The sequence below is a fragment of the Sciurus carolinensis genome, chromosome 15, assembly GCF_902686445.1.
Source record: "Sciurus carolinensis chromosome 15, mSciCar1.2, whole genome shotgun sequence".
Taxonomy (NCBI): Eukaryota; Metazoa; Chordata; class Mammalia; order Rodentia; family Sciuridae; genus Sciurus; species Sciurus carolinensis.
In genome coordinates, this window is record NC_062227.1 from 24558005 (window position 1) to 24574947 (window position 16943).

General features: G+C 40.9%; 1 protein-coding gene across 1 annotated transcript in view; it reads left to right on the top strand.

Annotated features, from left to right (window-relative positions):
* The window catches only part of Lama1 (laminin subunit alpha 1), a 164067-nt gene that overhangs the window by 132020 nt on the left and 15104 nt on the right, over positions 1–16943 (top strand). The window contains exons 43-51 of the mRNA XM_047526974.1: positions 793–975; positions 1270–1424; positions 2725–2868; positions 3457–3590; positions 4558–4708; positions 5887–6011; positions 11898–12048; positions 12926–13070; positions 13626–13767. Coding sequence (XP_047382930.1) covers positions 793–975; positions 1270–1424; positions 2725–2868; positions 3457–3590; positions 4558–4708; positions 5887–6011; positions 11898–12048; positions 12926–13070; positions 13626–13767 — 1330 coding nt within the window. The remainder of the gene's footprint in view (positions 1–792; positions 976–1269; positions 1425–2724; positions 2869–3456; positions 3591–4557; positions 4709–5886; positions 6012–11897; positions 12049–12925; positions 13071–13625; positions 13768–16943) is intronic.

Sequence of the window (16943 nt, forward strand, 5' to 3'; positions counted from 1 at the left end):
AGCAGAACATTATCTCTTCTGGAAGTTTCTTTTTCCTTTTTCTTTCTTTTTTTTTTCCCCAAGGATAATATGTTTGATAAAACACTCAACTTTTTTTCTGAAAGTAACTTCAAACTTACAGAAAAGTTATAAGACCAGTCAGTAGAACAGTTATACACCTTTATGTGGTTTCTTCTAGAATTGTTTTGCCCCACATTCATTAAACATTTTTAAAATGCATAATAGTGCCTTTTTAAAAATCCTCATAGATGTTTCTTGATTCACTGGATCCTGCATTACCTTTAGTTGCCATTTAGTCTCCATTCTGTGGTTATTTCTAGCAACCAGTTACTGTTGTGAGCAAACACCACTTTTTCTAGCCTTAGGTAATTCCCTTTGAACCACAGACTTAAGCCCCAGAACTTTCTTATGCAAATATGGAAGGATGTAGATGGAGAACACATTTAATAAAGATGAGAAGGGGTGCTAGAGAAGGGCCCGAAGAGAGAAGTTCAGTCTACTACATAAGATGCTACAACAGGGCCATTTGCCATTGCTTTTGTGATCAATTGTGTACCAAAGTCATGTTTCAGAGAATTTTTATCAAAATTATTTCATGTGTCCCTACATGGGGGCAGTAGAGCATATGATATGCAGTCTTAATATTTGCCACGAAAAACAAGAAATTTTGCTTTAACAATCAAGAAAATCACTGTAACAAGTTTCTTGTGTAATAATGACATTGGTTGTAGTTTTACACTTTTCCCTGGTGCATTTTCACCTGACTGCATGCTTGAATATCCTTTCATTTAGGTATGAGAGACAAAGGAACCAAAACCAAAGAGCTGGCCCTGTCTGCCAACGAGAGTGCCGTGAGAACACTGAAGGACGTCGTGGGACTGAGCCAGAAGCTATTGAACACCTCAACCGGCCTGTCCAGGATGAACACCACATTGCAGGAGATGAATGGACTTCTGCGGGACTCCACGGTGACCAGTACGCCAGGGACTTCCCTCTGGTTATGAAAGTCTACTGGCTGAGTGTACAATGGTGCCCTGTTCTCAAGCAGCATTCCTTAAAAAGAAAAATGTGCTCACACTGGATTAGACTTTGCAAAGGAGAAGGGCCTTGGGGAGTCATATGGCCAGTGCATGTTTCAGATATTTTCCAAATTTCAAGGACTGATTATTAGAATATTCTGTTTTATCCAGTGCATTACTAATGAACAATTTATCTTCTTTTCCTCCTCCCCAACTCTCTTGCCACCCTTCACCTCCTTGTATTTGTTAGCTCTGTTGGCTGGAAGAAAAGTTAAAGACATGGAAACACAAGCCAACCTTTTATTTGATCGGTTGAAACCTTTGAAGACATTACAGGAGAACCTGAGCAGAAATTTATCAGAAATTAGACTTCTGATCAACCAGGCACGGAAACAGGCAGCTTCTGTGAGTGGGACCCCATGAATCAGTAATGCCCCATACCCCAATTCCAGAGAATTCATGTGGACTTGGTTTTCCATCACTCCGGCCTCCCTAGAACTTGCAGACTTGGATCTCAATAATATCAGCTTCCTCCTAACCTTGTCTCAGTATATTTAAGGCCAATAAGTAGACTTCCTGAGTTCTGCTTTTGTTCAGAATGTTTCAAAAGATTGTTAGCAACCTGCATATCTTTATGGAGATTTATAATTATAGCCAGGCTTATAACAATTAAGCTAAGATGGTACAGAAGACATATGTCTAAGCTGTTGACATCACTCTCAGTTTCATTGGTTGCATTTGTGCTGTTGCTTCATTTTGCAATTTAATTTTAATAACCCAAGTGCTCTTGAGAATGTGCAGTAAGGGCCTCATCCTGCAGGAATCTTGAGAAAACAGTTTGTGTACACATAAATGCTGCACAAATCCATATTACCAAAGGCATAAAATATTGACCCCTGAAGAAGTTCAAAGCTAGAAAATGTTTGATAGCTATCTGTGGCACATGGCACCAGTTACCCCTAGAGAGGAGTTTCAGGCAAATAACAAGACTTTCAAGAGAATGTGCAACCAACATGCTAATGGGCCCTTATGGAGGATGCATATGACCTCTGGTCTCCCATTAATCCTCTTACACTTTTCCAGGCAAGGAAAAGGAACTCTGGGCTCTCTGTTTTCCACCCAAATGTCTTCACTGTTGGAAAAGGGAAACAGGTTTACATGAGCTTTGGCTTCTCCCTGTTCTAGTTACAGTTGCTAAGTGAATGTAAGCCCAAGGGATGATTCCAAACCCCATGGTTAATACAAACTAAGAATCTTTAAGGTTAAAACACGCAGAAACAATTGCTAATCAGAGAAATTTGTGGTAAGCATGTCACTTGCTCTATAAATATTTATGGAGTGAATAAATATATTTCCCTTCCATTTATTTGACAAATAGTCATCAAATATCGTCTCTGGGTCAGTGGAAAGATGCAAGGTCATAAGGTCCTTGTCTTTAAGGACCTCAGTATCTCATTTGAGCAAGACAATTTCCTATGTAAAACATCCTGTTAAAAAATCATTAAACTAACTTTCCCATGTTTAATCATTAAACCAAATAAAATCATTCTCATCACAATCTGAATCCTCCCTATATGAAACGCAAAGCCTTCTGTGTCACCAAGAGAGGAAACTTACAGTGGAAATTGAAATAGCACCTTTGACCTGCTGGAGAGCTGCCGCTGGGTCACTAAATGATGGGAACACCTTCCTCTTCCTTCTACAGATTAAAGTCGCTGTAGCTGCTGACAGAGACTGTATCCGGGCCTACCAGCCTCAGATTTCTTCTAGTAACTATAACACCTTGACACTGAATGTTAAGACACCTGAACCTGACAACCTGCTTTTCTACCTTGGCAGCAGCACCAGTGTAAGTGAGAGCAACATTGGATATTTATGAACAGTTCCGTATTTCCCTAATCAACACTTTTTTGATGGAAAAAGAGTCTTTGTGAAATCACTAGTTACGCACTTTGCTAAAATGGTAGTATTAGATTAAAAAATAGCAGCAGGGTACAGTGACACACACTGGCTCATGCAGGAAGATCACGAGCTCAAGGACAGCCTGAGTAACTTACCGAGAGTCTGTGTCAAATTGCTAAAAATAAAACGTGGTGGCGGGGACTGGCAATGTAGCTCAGTGGTAGAGTGTCCTGGGTTCAATTCCTGGGACCAAAAATAAAATAAATCACAAAAGTAATTGCCTATGAACAAGAAAGTGACAAAAGATGATAGCCTGTTGGGGCAGGTGTGTGGCTCAGTATAGAGCTGCTTGCTTAGTGTGCTCCAGGCCGTTTTCCATCCCCTACACTGCTAAAATAGAGAGCCATTTGTCTTTGTTTTTTAAAGACTAGAGAAAATACTGTAAGAATTCATTCTTTAAAGTGTTCTGTGGTCATGCAAATTTTCTGTGTGGAAATTCATCCCCCGCTCTCATGTCCTACTCCCCACCCCCCAGTCTGATTTCCTTGCAGTGGAGATGCGACGGGGGAAAGTGGCCTTCCTCTGGGATGTGGGCTCCGGGTCCACACGGCTGGAATTTCCAGACTTTCCCATTGATGACAACCAGTGGTACAGCATCCACGCAACCAGGTAGCAGAGAGGGCTCCTCAGAGCATTGCTTGTATTTAAACTATCTTATAAGTAATCACATGCTTGTATTTAAACTATCTTAGTAATCATGTTCTAAAGAGGCATTGAAACTTCTGGAAAGTCAGATTCTAATCAAAGAATGCTTGGTTTAGATTAACTACAGAAAATTGTTTTCTTATTACAGATGAAATAAACTTCGTTACCGCAAATAACTATTGAAAGAAGAAAAACTTTAGAAGTTTAGATTATTTTCATAACTGATTTTTAGAAACTCTCAATCCAAGGCAGCTAACCTTGTAAAACATTTACTCCTCCCCAGTAAAGAGGAGTAAAACATACCATGGAAGAAATACCATGAGTCTGGTAGTGGCATGCGGGTAGAAGAGAACAGAGGATGGAGGTGCAAATGGGAATTGCATTTTCCTAAAATTCAGACACAACCGAATTGTATCATTCATTGTGAACATGAACAGATATGTAAGAGTGAGTCCCACTAGTATGTAAAATTATACTGCACCAACAAAACTATTTCTAAATTCAAACACAAGCAAAATTCTTCCTTTTAAAGCCTCCTCCCCAGAGGTAACATCTGAGCAGCTTTTGCTCTGTCTTTCTTTTCACTTTTCTGTAGCGTTATGGTTTATTGTTGATGTTCTGTTTGGGGGATTTTTTTCTTCATTATTTCCAAAAAGAATGGTGCTGTATTGAAGGGAGCAAATTGTATTCCAATATGGTTCAACTCATCTGCAACCGTTTTAAACAGGGAAGCAACACAATGAAAGAAGTCTTTTCTACAAGATTGGGGGGAGTGAACTACAAGTGGACTGGGCAAGACCGGAAGCAGGGAGACTAGTTGGGGTGTTGCAGGAGATGTGGGGAGAAGAAGGGGCCTGGGTGAGAGAGACGTGGATACCTGTGTGATGACGAGATTCCAGAGGTCCCTTTCACAATTCTTTGTGACCCTTAGGTTTGGAAATGTTGGTTCATTGAGTGTGAAGGAAATGAGTTCAACTCAAAAGTCACCAATGAAAACAAGTAAATCCCCCGGAATGGCTAATGTGCTGGATATAAACAATTCAACACTCATGTTTGTTGGAGGACTCGGGGGACAAATCAAGGTAACATTCTGAAGGTTTATTTGAACAGGGCTGATTGGCCAATGTCATAACGTAAAAAGTACTATGCTTAAATTGTTCAATATATCTCCAGCAGATGAAGATTTTTCAGCTTTTATTGTTTTGCTCACTTGCAGAGTTGGGTCAGTTTTGTGGGCAAAGGATCATGCTTAATCACTCATCTCAGTGGAGAAGAAACCAATTTTGCTATTTGACTTCTTTTCTAATGATGAACTAAGAAATTCAATGTTCTATATTAATGTCTATAATGTTCCTTCATCTTTAGTCTGAATCTAGTAATAGGTGAATACTAACTGGTGTTTCATGAGAGAGCAGATCATCTTTGTTTTGTTGAATCAGTATCCTCTCACCAAATAAAGTCACATTAATTGGTCTTGGCTTAGTACTCTGCATGGGAGGACAGGTCTCAGCTCCATATGGACCTTCACTACCAACCACATTCTCTGGATTTGTTTCCTTACCTTCAATAAAAAGGGGCTTTTCTCCAATAACCCTGGTGTAGCATGGAGCATAGAGTTGGGTTCTTTGTCTCATGAATTTGAAGAATAAAATCCAAGGACACAAGGGTGAGAGCAAAATAACAGGATTTATTAGAGTAATAGAAAGAAAGCAGAGCTCCCAAAGAGGGAAGGGTCCCAAGAAAGGGATACCAAAGAGTGGCTATTGTCTAGGGGTTTACATAGATCTATAGATTTAAGGAAGTCAGTCTCCTGCTCGATTCTGGATAAGGCATTCAGTGTCCATGAGGTATTTTAGTCAAATCAAAATATCAATCAGGTATCTCCTTCTTTGGAGAAGCGTGGACCCCCAGTCATGTAGGTCCTCATTTAAAAACAGCCTTTTTGTCAGTTTTTCAGCAAATATCTACAGCTGCTATTTATGTGCTGCTACCCGGAAGTTGCCCAGGGGCCCATTTCCCTATCCTCCCAGACTTCTCTTCCTCCTGATCTTACTAGTAACTGGGTGATCTTTAAGATCCTGCCCAGTTGTCACTCATTCTAGGATGCCACTTCCCAACCAGAAGGAAATTCAGTGATGACTCACTGGCCACTTTTATGAATGCCGTTTTCTCAGGATTTGCATCTATTAAATTTGAACTCCAGAAAGAAACATCAGATGTTCTATGCCAACTATATGTGGTTTGTGTTTGTTTGCATTAGAAATCTCCAGCAGTGAAGGTGACTCATTTTAAAGGCTGCATGGGAGAGGCCTTCCTGAATGGCAAATCCATTGGCCTCTGGAACTACGTCGAAAGGGAGGGCAAGTGCGATGGCTGCTTCTCAAGGTAATGTCTCCTCAGTTTCACACACTATTCTGTTACCATCTGAGAACTGCTTAAAGAATCTACATAGACATCAGGGTTGGTTGGAGTGTATGATATTGATCATCTTATTACAAAGGATATGATGAGATTATTTGCTCTTAGTAGCATGTCATTTTTAAACACTTAAAAGGAGTGCTCTTTTTGCTTTTCTTGTCTGGTACGTTTTGATCCTGGATCATAAAATCTAGAAGCTTCAGATAGCTTCTCAAACACCTTTCTGTTTCAGAGAGACACAGTTACAAGTTGGATAAATCACTGTACGTTTTTATTCTAAAAATACCTCTAAGGAAGAGAATATTTTGTGTGTGTGCAGTCGATTTTTATAGATAAGTATGTTCCTATTCCTGAGTTCTATAATTCTAGTAACAAGATGCATTTGGAAACGAAGAACAGCTAACATCTTTTTGTGTATGCTGATATTGAAGGCATTTAATAACTAAATCTCATCGGGCTCAACTCTGCCTCCTTGTAACAAAAAAATCATTGCATCCTCTAAAATATATAAGACCTGTCTTCTAGTACTTTAATAATTAAGATAATAGATTGCCCTTTGACTTTAGAGAAATGTAACATATCAGACAACTTCTCTCATGTAACAGCTGCTCTGTCCAGATAGATATCTGTAACTAACAGTGAGTCATGACAAGATCAGTTAGAAGCAGCTCGAATTGGGGTAGGTTTTCATTTTCTCATTATCAGGTCTGCTTTCTCACCTGGCTCAGACCATGGGATTTTGTCATTTAAAACTTTCTTTTTTTTTGCTGCACGCCTCCACCCTCCACCCCACTTAGCTTGCTTGAAAAATTCTGACTAGGCTGGGATGTAGCTCAGTGGTAGAGTGCTTGCCTAGAATGCATAAGGCCCTGGGTTCAATTCCTAGTACTGGGGGGAAATGTGTGTGTGCTTGTGTGTGTATTATACACACACAGAATCTTGCAGCTTATTGAACAGGTTATTGCAGCTTTAGGATTTTAAAAAGGACATTGAGTTTGGAGTCTAAGTTTTACAGGCTCCTGGCCAGATCTTCCATCAAATTTTCTAGGTGACTTTGGGTAATATTTTCTCTTCACCTCACTGAGGTTTCCTTTCTTATTTCAGAGAAGGAAAATAATAATCATGCTTATCTTACCCGCCTCCCAGAATTATCACATGAACACACAACAGTATGTATGTGCAAATACTTTCCTCACTCTGATGTTACTCACTGGTCTGCCTACAGTGGTATATTCCTTTCTAGATAAATGTCTCAGGAGTATTATCTCAACAGTAAATGTAAGAGGAAACCAAGACTTTGAAGTTCAAAATATGATTAAAAACTCTAAATATATAAGATGCTCTAGAACTTTAGTGGAATAAGCAGGTGTATTCAGACTATTTGGTCTATTACTTTTTCCTTAAGTTTTGTGTCTACCAAGGAAGTTTTCCCAGCAATTTAGTATTTCAGACATGAAAGGCACCCCAACCCCTAGAGTACATCACCTGCCCTGACCCCAGATCATTAACCTTACTGTTAGAAAGTTTTAGCAGAAATGGGATATTTCTAATATTGAACAAGTTCCTCTGTGTTAGCTGTTACTTGATCCCCTGTTTTCATCAGTCACTTTCAGAGTTATTTTTAAACCAGTGATCTTAGACTGCAGCCTGGAGTGAATTTAATGATGATGCTGGCTCTTCTCTTTTGTTAGGGTGAGGAGGTCATTACTCTATGTGGCCTCTGGGTTTGTTCTGAGACACCTGCTCTCCTACCAGATCGCCAGCACAGCCTTTGAAGGATGAGCATGCAAGGTCAGGGAATACTGCTGTCCTTCTGATATTAATTCAGGGGTTTTTTTGATGCAGGACTGGCCACCCAGCTGAGTTGTAAAGGCCAAATGGACTCTTGGGCTCAATCAACCTGGGATTTCATGACGATACTTTGTTGGGTACTGAACAAATCAGCTGGCTGTTCTTGTGCTTTATTGGCCAAGGATTCCAAAATTATATGTTTATAAATAATACTAGCTTAGTAGGATACTAATAGATATCCCTTTTTTTTTTAAAGTAGCTTTATAGAGTATGTACAGATCATAAATGGTTGGGAAACCCTGAGTTAAAAAATTAAACATGTTTCTTTACCATGAGGCTGTCAGAGCTGTTAATAATTAAGATGTTACTATGCAGACCACCTCTGTCCCAGGAAGAGGCCAGAGTTGCAGCATTACCCAAATTTATTTGACCCAACCTCTTTTTAGAATGGTGCATCTGGAGTTGCTTTTTTGTTCTTTGAATATATTACTTTACTTCCTTACATGGTGTCAGCATGTTTATAATTATAAACAGTCTCTTAAAAAAAATTTTTTTTTGGTGGTACTGTGCATCAAACCCAGGAGCCTCACACATGCTATTCAAGTACTCTACCACTGAGCTACATCTCCAGCCCCCTTTTTTTTATTTAATTTTATTTTGAGACAAGGTCTCACTGAGTTGCCCAGGCTAGCCTCAAACTTGTAATCCTCCTGCCTCAACTTTCCAAGTACCTGGGATTACAGGCACCTACCACCATGCCCAGCTAACCTCTTAAATACTTAAAGGATACTGTGCAATTAATCACTGGTTCTAACATTTCTCATTGAAGTAAATGTGCAAAAGCCTTGTATTTAATTAACAGGAATAATATGTGCGTTAGTTAAGAGTGGCTATCACAATAATATACTAGACACCTAGACTTGTGAATGATCTTTGATACAGATCATTAGCTGGGTCCTGGGCCCTTGACTGAGTACTGGCAATGTCACTATGAGTCACACAAATTTATCTCCTCATACATCCCATGGTTTAGGGGAAAACACATATAGAGAAACTAAAGTGCCCTGCACCATGGCAAGGTGGGTCAATAGGAGGACGATCTATGCCAGGCCTGGGCTCCGGCCTCCTCTCAAGCCCTTGTAAAACAGCTGCCGGGCATGCGGGTAGGTAAGGAGGGATATCCCCATTTCCAGACTGAGACTGGGAAGTGGGGGATCTGGAGGCCAGGGGATCCAGCAGGCTCACAGGACTGAGAGCCAGGGAGGGCAGCCTCGGCCTGAGCCTGCCTGCTGTGGGCACCCCCGCCTCCTGACTGCAGTCCTCCACTGGTACCTGCAGGGCTGAGGCCTCCGAGGCCTAGAACAGAGCTCTCAGTGAAGTGCTGGGGCGAACCTGGCTGTTCATGATCCTGGGCCTCTTGCCTGGGAAGAATAGACGGGCCATCTCTCTGTGCCTACTTGGGGAACCCGAGCTTCAAGGTGGTAGAACAGAAGCCTGCAGGGGCTCCCAGAGAAGCTCAGGGAAGTCACCAACTGGGGCCAGCCCCAGAACCATGCCATTGACCCCAGGGACCTGAGCCTTCCCAGAGGCTCACACGCGGCCCTCCTTTGCTTTGAATTCATTCCTCTTCCCTGATCACCTGAGCAGGCCCTGCAGAGGGGAGAGAAGTCAGAAGCCACGACTCCACCTTTTTGAAAGTGTAGGAAACATACTGGTCCAGAAGCAGCAAGCAGCACTCAGAGAGAAGGAGAACTCCAAACTTTATTTTACACGGGCGGGGCCAGAGGAGAACAGAACTCCAGATTCCGAGCCCCCATCCACAGGTTTCCACAACATTTATAGGTCGTCGAGTGTCATAAATTTTCTAGTCCACCGGATATATGGTCGTGCACAGGGTTTCTAGTGGGAAGCATGTTCACAGAAGCAGAGTGATAAGAGGAAGAACTGGCTCTTCTTCCAAGGCCTTCATAAATCTCTGGTCTTGGGCCTGGAGCCTCCACAGGGGCGTTTACACTTCAAAGGGCAGTAGTCAGACTCCCAGGGAACCTAATCTAGGTCAATCAGCCTTCCTGGAGAAAGGCTGAGAGAGGGGAAGGGAACTGACCCCTTCCCCAGGCATTGGTTTTTTGTTTTTTTGGTTTTTTGTTTTTTTTACCATAACATTTTTATAATTTTATTTCACAACCAGGTTTGGTTTTGCCATCACAAAAGAAGAGAACTCATGGACTCTGCAGAGGCAGGGGCCATGCACAGAGGGTCAAGATAGGTTTGAACAGGCTAAATGAGACCTGTGGAGGACTTCTGAGCACGTTACAGCAATAAGGGCTAAAATGGAGCACATGTTTGCTGTGTGCCAAGCACTGTTTGAAGGACATCACATGTTGAGTCATGTGTAACCTTTGGGAAGAGGCAAGGTCATTATCACTATTCTAGAGATAAAGGGAAAGGAGCACAGAGAAGTTAGGTAACTTTTCCATGTTCACACAGCTAATAAGTTGGGGAACTGGGCTTTGAACCCCAGTGGTCTGGTTCTAGGGTATGTGTCCTTAGCCACATGAGGCTGGTTGGCCAAGAAGTAGAGCAACTATAAAGTCACAGGTTTAAGAATTAAACCATAGTTTAAGTTATAAAAGAAATTACAAGATGGAAATTTTTAGAAAAATCACGACTGCAGGTCGCAATAAATGTGAAACCCAAAGTCTCATAAAACCCTGCTGTGATTTGTTTTGTTTTGCTCTGCTTTTCCATCAATGGAAACCATTTCATGGGTTATAGGACCCTGCCTGGAGGTGTGGCAGTGAGGTTTGTTATACTTTCAACTGGGCAAAGTTCAAAGTCATAACTAAAAACTATCGTCATCCAACTTCCACTCTCAAGACCAATTATATTCCAGAAAACTATTTTTGATAGAAACATAATTAATGATACATTCAGATTAATTACTTTTTGATTGAATTCTGAGTCAAATCAGCCTTTTGAGGGATGCTGGGGGAAACAACACACTCCTCTGAGAAACTCTGTGGTCCGTATTGTACAACTGCAGAAATCCCCACACCCACCTCAATGTGATCCAGGGCTTTAGACTCCTGCAGATTTTCCAGGATGTCAGTGATACCTTGCAAAATGGTCCTTCCCGTACAGAGGCACATCTCTGATTTTCATTGCAACTCCAGTTTACCTGGTATTTGTCAAAACCAGCAGAAAGTAATAAATGCCAATAAAAAATCTATTCTGAAAGCACCAGGAGTAAGAAAGTACAGTTACATTGAAGGAAACTAGAGCAAACAAACAAACTTATCTACTTGACAAACAGAAAGATTTGTAGCAGTTATCTTCCTGTGAAGAAAGTTCTTTTTCTATTGCAGTGAACTCTGCCTGCGTTAGCTTTCTTTCCATTGTGAAGCAGTGGGACATTTGTCTTGCATAATCGCATGGCAAGTGTATTTTCAGATACAGGTTGAGCATCCTTTGTTTGAAATGCGTGAGACCAGAAGCATTCTGGTTTTAGAATTTTTTTTCTGATTTTGGAATATTTGCATATTGAGATATCATGGGGGTGAGACCCAAGCCTAAACAGGATAATTCATTTATATTTCAGATGCACCTTATACATAGCCTGAAGATCATTTTATACAACATTTTTTTAAAAAATTTTTGGTTGTTGATGGATCTTTATTTTACTTATTTGTTTATGTGCGGTGCTGAGGATCAAACCCAGCCTTACACATGCTAGGCAAGACCTCTACCACTGAGCCCCAGCCCCTTATACAACATTTTAAATAATTTGGGGGCTGAAACAGTTTCAGGGTGTGGAATTTTCCACTTGTGGCAGCATTGACGTGCTGTACTCAAAAAGTTTCATATTTTGTATCATTTCAGATATTTTAAAGTGTGGAGACTCTGCCTGTGTTGTGATTTATACTTGTTATTAAATAATGGAAATAATAATTCTACCATGATTCTGCAAAAAATTATTTTGGGGAAGGAAAATGTAGTAGCCGCACTGTCCGTGCTCTTTCCCCTCCTGAGAGTGGACAGTATTTCATCTCTTCTGTTTTGCAGCCCCCAGAATGAAGACTCTTCCTTCCATTTTGACGGGAGTGGATACTCGGTGGTAGAGAAGACGCTCCGGGCCACTGTGACTCAGATCATAATGCTCTTTAGTACCTTCTCACCTAATGGTCTTCTTCTCTACCTGGCTTCAAATGGCACTGTAAGAGACTGTAGGGCTGCTGGGGAGGGTGGCATGTGCCTGTAATCCCAGTGACTCAGGAGGCTGAGGCAGGAGAGTCACAGATTCAAAGCCAGCCTCAGCAACTTAGTGAGACTGTGTCTCAAAATAAAAAATAAAAAGGGCTGGGGAATGTGGTTCAGTGGTAAAGCATCCCCTGGGTTAAATCCCTAGTACTCCCCCTTCCCCCGAAAAAAAATGGAGTGCTTGGGGCACTAAGCCCTCTGTTTATGTACATTTAGATTGCTGTAAGATTATTTGTTTGATGAGGATTTGCTAACAAACTGATATAATATATACACACATATGCCATACAACTTTTCCATTTAAAATCATTAACACAAATTTATGAAGAACCTTTGGAAAACGCAGAATAACACCAAGTTGAAACACACCTTCCAGCCATCGTAGATAGCAATTAAATGCTTATCATTAAATTTTAGTTCAAATACTATCTTGTTTGTGTTCACTGTGACCACAGTGGCCTTCTTCGAATCCCATTCATAGTACCTTATGTTCCCCTTTGTATCTCATTGCTTGTCTATTTTGTCTCAATCTTGAAGGTTTCTTTTTAGAACTGGTCCACTTGTCTTTTTTAATGAAAAAGACACAAAGAACCCAGATCTCTTATTGAATTGTGAATTCTGATTATAATGACTAGTGGTTCATTAATAATTTGGGGAGTGTTCTAGGAAGCCAGGATGAACATTTTAGTTGTGTAGAATAGACTTCTAGCTATGGGGAGAGATCCAGTCTTTCTGGTTTGACTATAAAAGGCGTTTGTCATCCCTGCCTGGAAGGGAAGGGAAGTTTGGGGATAAAGATGTGGCCCTCAGGAACCCTGTTCTCTTCTTCACAGAAAGACTTCTTGTCCATCGAGCTGGTGCAGGGTAGAGTTAAAGTTGCAGTTGACCTGGGTTCAGGACCTCTTGTTCTTATGACAGACAGACGGTATAACAATGGAACCTGGTACAAAATTGCCTTCCAGCGAAACAGGAAGCAAGGTAGGTGCATGATACACTCACCTGATGTTGGTCACTCCCATAAGAATAAACATCTTTCCAAAATCCACAGCCTTTACCTTAGTTTCCTGGATGTACCTGAGTAATATTCCAGTCCATCACCCTGACCCCACTGGGGCATGACTATATTCTTGAACTATAATTATAAGAACATAATGACTATATTCTTGATACTCTAATTGAAAGCCATTCTTGTCCTTGGAATGCTAAGCAAGAGGAGATACATTTTGCTGGAGAAATAAAATAAATCTTTTTGTGGTTTTCTTATTTCACATTAAATGCTGAACTGAAATTAAGGATCCAACCGATTCTATTTTCTTCCGCCTACCTACTGCCATCATTTAGCAACATGTGTTCTGGGTTTGTTGACTTTCATGGAGGGAATTTTCTGTTGTCCTTTAATAGTCAAGAGGCTGGTCAGATTTGCAGAATTCAGAAGAATGTCTTTGTGAATGAACTTTGTTGGCAGAAGTTTGCATTTTACTTTAATGTAAGTAGCAATTTTTATTTTATCTCTTCCTTTCAATCTTCTTTTAGGACTCCTAGCTGTTATTGATGCATATGACACTAGTGATAAGGAGACCAAACAAGGGGAAACTCCAGGACCATCTTCAGATCTCAATCGACTAGAAAAAGATCTGATTTATGTAGGCGGAGTACCTTGGTCAAGAGTTGTAAGGTATGATATTAAACTGCAGAATTTTTGTGTCCCTAATACCTAGCCACATTAGTTTTCAGGACTATTATATCAAAGTTTCACAAACTATGTGGCCGAAATGCTTATTCTGTCCCAATTCTGGAGAGTACAAGTCTGAAATCCAGGTGTGGGCAAGGGTTGACTTCTTGTAAGAGTCATTGGGAGCAGATCTGTTCTATGCGCCTCACCTCTGGTCGCTTCAGGCACTCCTTGGCTTGTAGATGGCATCTTACCTGTGACTTCACATCCTCTTCCCTCTGCTTATGACCTCTGTGCCCAAATTGCCCTTTATAGTGGGCCAACAGTCATATTGAATCATGACCTAACCTAATGGCCTCATCTTAACTTGATTACCTCTGCAGAGATCCTGCTTCCAAATAAGGTTATATCCACAGATACTGGGGGTTAGGATTGCAGCAACTCAACCCATACCATCCATTTTTATCTAAAGTACTCTATACGATATTAGTAAAGCAAGCCTTCTGCAAAATATGTAATGATTTTGTACTTAATGCCTTTAGTACATGTAAAAATTGTTCCTGTGAGACACCCCCCTTTCTGTCACACTCCACCCTCCTCTCCAGACTTTTTAGGAGTAGTATAATCTCTTTAAAGGCCCAAAACTTTTTTAAATGTGAAACCAGCTTAGGGGTCCATGAACAGATGAATGGATAAAAAAAAATGTGGTATATATACATAATGGAGTTTTACTCAGCCATAAAGAATAAAATTATGTCATTTGCTAGTAAATGGATAGAACTGGAGAACATGCTGAGTGAAATAAGTCAGACCCAGAAAGTCAAGGTTCCGAGGTTTTCTCTCATATGTTGGAAGCTTAGGGTGGGGGACTGTACTTTAAAAAAGAGCAACTTCATGAGATCAATAATGTAAAGGAAGGGCACTGAGTGGGAGGGAAGAAGAGAGGGCACTAGAAATGAAATCTACCAAATTATGCCATGTCCACGTACAAATATACCACAGCGAATCTCATATACATACATATATGTATGTACACATATTGCACTAATTAAAATAATAGCTAATAATAATGGAAGGAATATCAGTAAAACAGAGTAAGCAGATCACAAGAGGGAGGAGGGGAGGGAAAGGGAGGGTACAAGGGGTGAGAGTGATGGAATTATATACAATCATCAACATGGTATAATGAATTCCACTATTATATAATTATAATGCACCGATAAAAACGAGTTATTAAAAAAAAAACATGCTTTCCATCGACTTATCTGAAGTCTGTCCCCCTTTGTGTGGTTACAATGAATGACATATGTGACAGCAGAGAGACCATCAGAAAGTTGGATGAAAGATGCCAAAGGAGGGGACAATGGGATCCTTTTCTAACACTGATTTGTGCTTAACTTTGTGAATCAAATGATTTACATAAACTTTTGTACTTCTTTGTCTCCAGTTTTATAGTTTTGATTTGCACAAATTAAGTTCTAAATCATTCACACTATTTTTTAAAAAGTTATATGTGAAAGACCCACAGTCAAGGCAAGGACTGGGGTCATCAAATGTACAAACTGCGTCTCACAGCCCAAATGTACATTTCTAGCCCTATTATGCCCTCTACCCTGTTGTGCTAGTCAGCTTTCCATAGCTGTAACAAAATACCTGAGATAATTTTAGAGACTTTAGTCCATGATTGATTGGCCTGTTGCTTTTGGATCTCTGGAGAGGTAGCACATCCTGGCAGGGAACACACAGTAAAACAAAGATGCTCATTTCGTGGCAACTGGGAGGCAAAGGAAACAGGAAGGGCTAGGGTCCCAGTGTCCTCTGCAGGGGTACACCCTAATCACCTAACTGCCTTCCATTAGGCTTTACCTCTTAAAGGTTCTGCCACCTCCCAATAGTACAACAGGCGGGGTACCCTGCCTTCAATCTGGGACCAGTAGGGGTAATGTAAGATTCAAACCACAATGCCAATCTTATAGGTCAAGTACTTTCACAGAACCCTGGTACTCAAAAGTATAGCCATTCCAATTGTAATGGCTAAGTAACCCAGATCCACTTATTTACTTCCTCTTTCCCTTTGCAAGAAATCTCTGAAAGTTCCAAGGAGGATATTTTGCAACCACAGTCACCTGGTCTTCAAAATGATTACATCTAAACTTTAGGGGAGTCAGTCACCTGCCACTTGCCATGTCTCAGCTCCCCACCAAGACAGAGCCAAGATCAACTGTCTCCTGATCCCATCCCAGATCTCATTCCCTGCCACTGTGGGACTGGGACCTGGGGGGGGTGTTTCTAAGCCACAGCTGTGTCATAGTTCATCTGCTCTTTGCCTACATGGCACATAGTGTAGACCCTGGAGAAAAGGTCAGAAGCCCAAATCGTAGATGTTCCTGGTGAAAAGACTTGGGATCATCAAGACCAGCTTCTTCACTGACATCAGAAAAAACAGATTCACAAGGGTTGAAATATTCCCCCAAATCATGTCGTTGCTCAATGATCCACGACTTGTTGCTCACCAGAGAGAAAAATAATGAGGGGTCCCTGGAAACCATGTTACTGCACAATTCTCATGTAACTAACTAATGCCTAAGAGTACGGCTCAGAGATATTCAGCAGTTCCCATATGTTGGAAAGGAGAGCCTGACCACATTACAGCCTGACCCTGACCAGGAGTATGGCAGCTTCCATTAGGATACATACGGTTTGGTGGGGAGGCTAATTAATAGGGATTTGGATAATCTCAGACATTACCAAATGCAGTTATTTCCTTTGGGACAAAGTTCCTGAATGTACAATGAAGACAGTAGCCAGTGATTTCTCTGACCGTCAGATCCTAGGAAGTCACTTTACCTACACTTGCCCCAGATTCTACTCTGAGTGGAGACTGGATTGCCGTCTCTGTACTGTGCCTTCCCCATGATGGTGCTTGATCTTTCTTAAATAAGTTATACTCCATGTGTGTATAATATGTCAAAATACACTCTACTGTCATATAGATCTAAAAAGGACAAATAAATTTTTTTTTTTTTTAAATGCCATGTCACCGGACATGGTGGTGCATTCCTGTTAATCCCAGTGACTCAAGAGGTTGAGGCAGGAGGATTGTGAGTACAAAGTCAGCCTCAGCAAAAACGAAGCACTCAACAACTCAGTGAGACCCTGTCTCTAAATAAAATACAAAA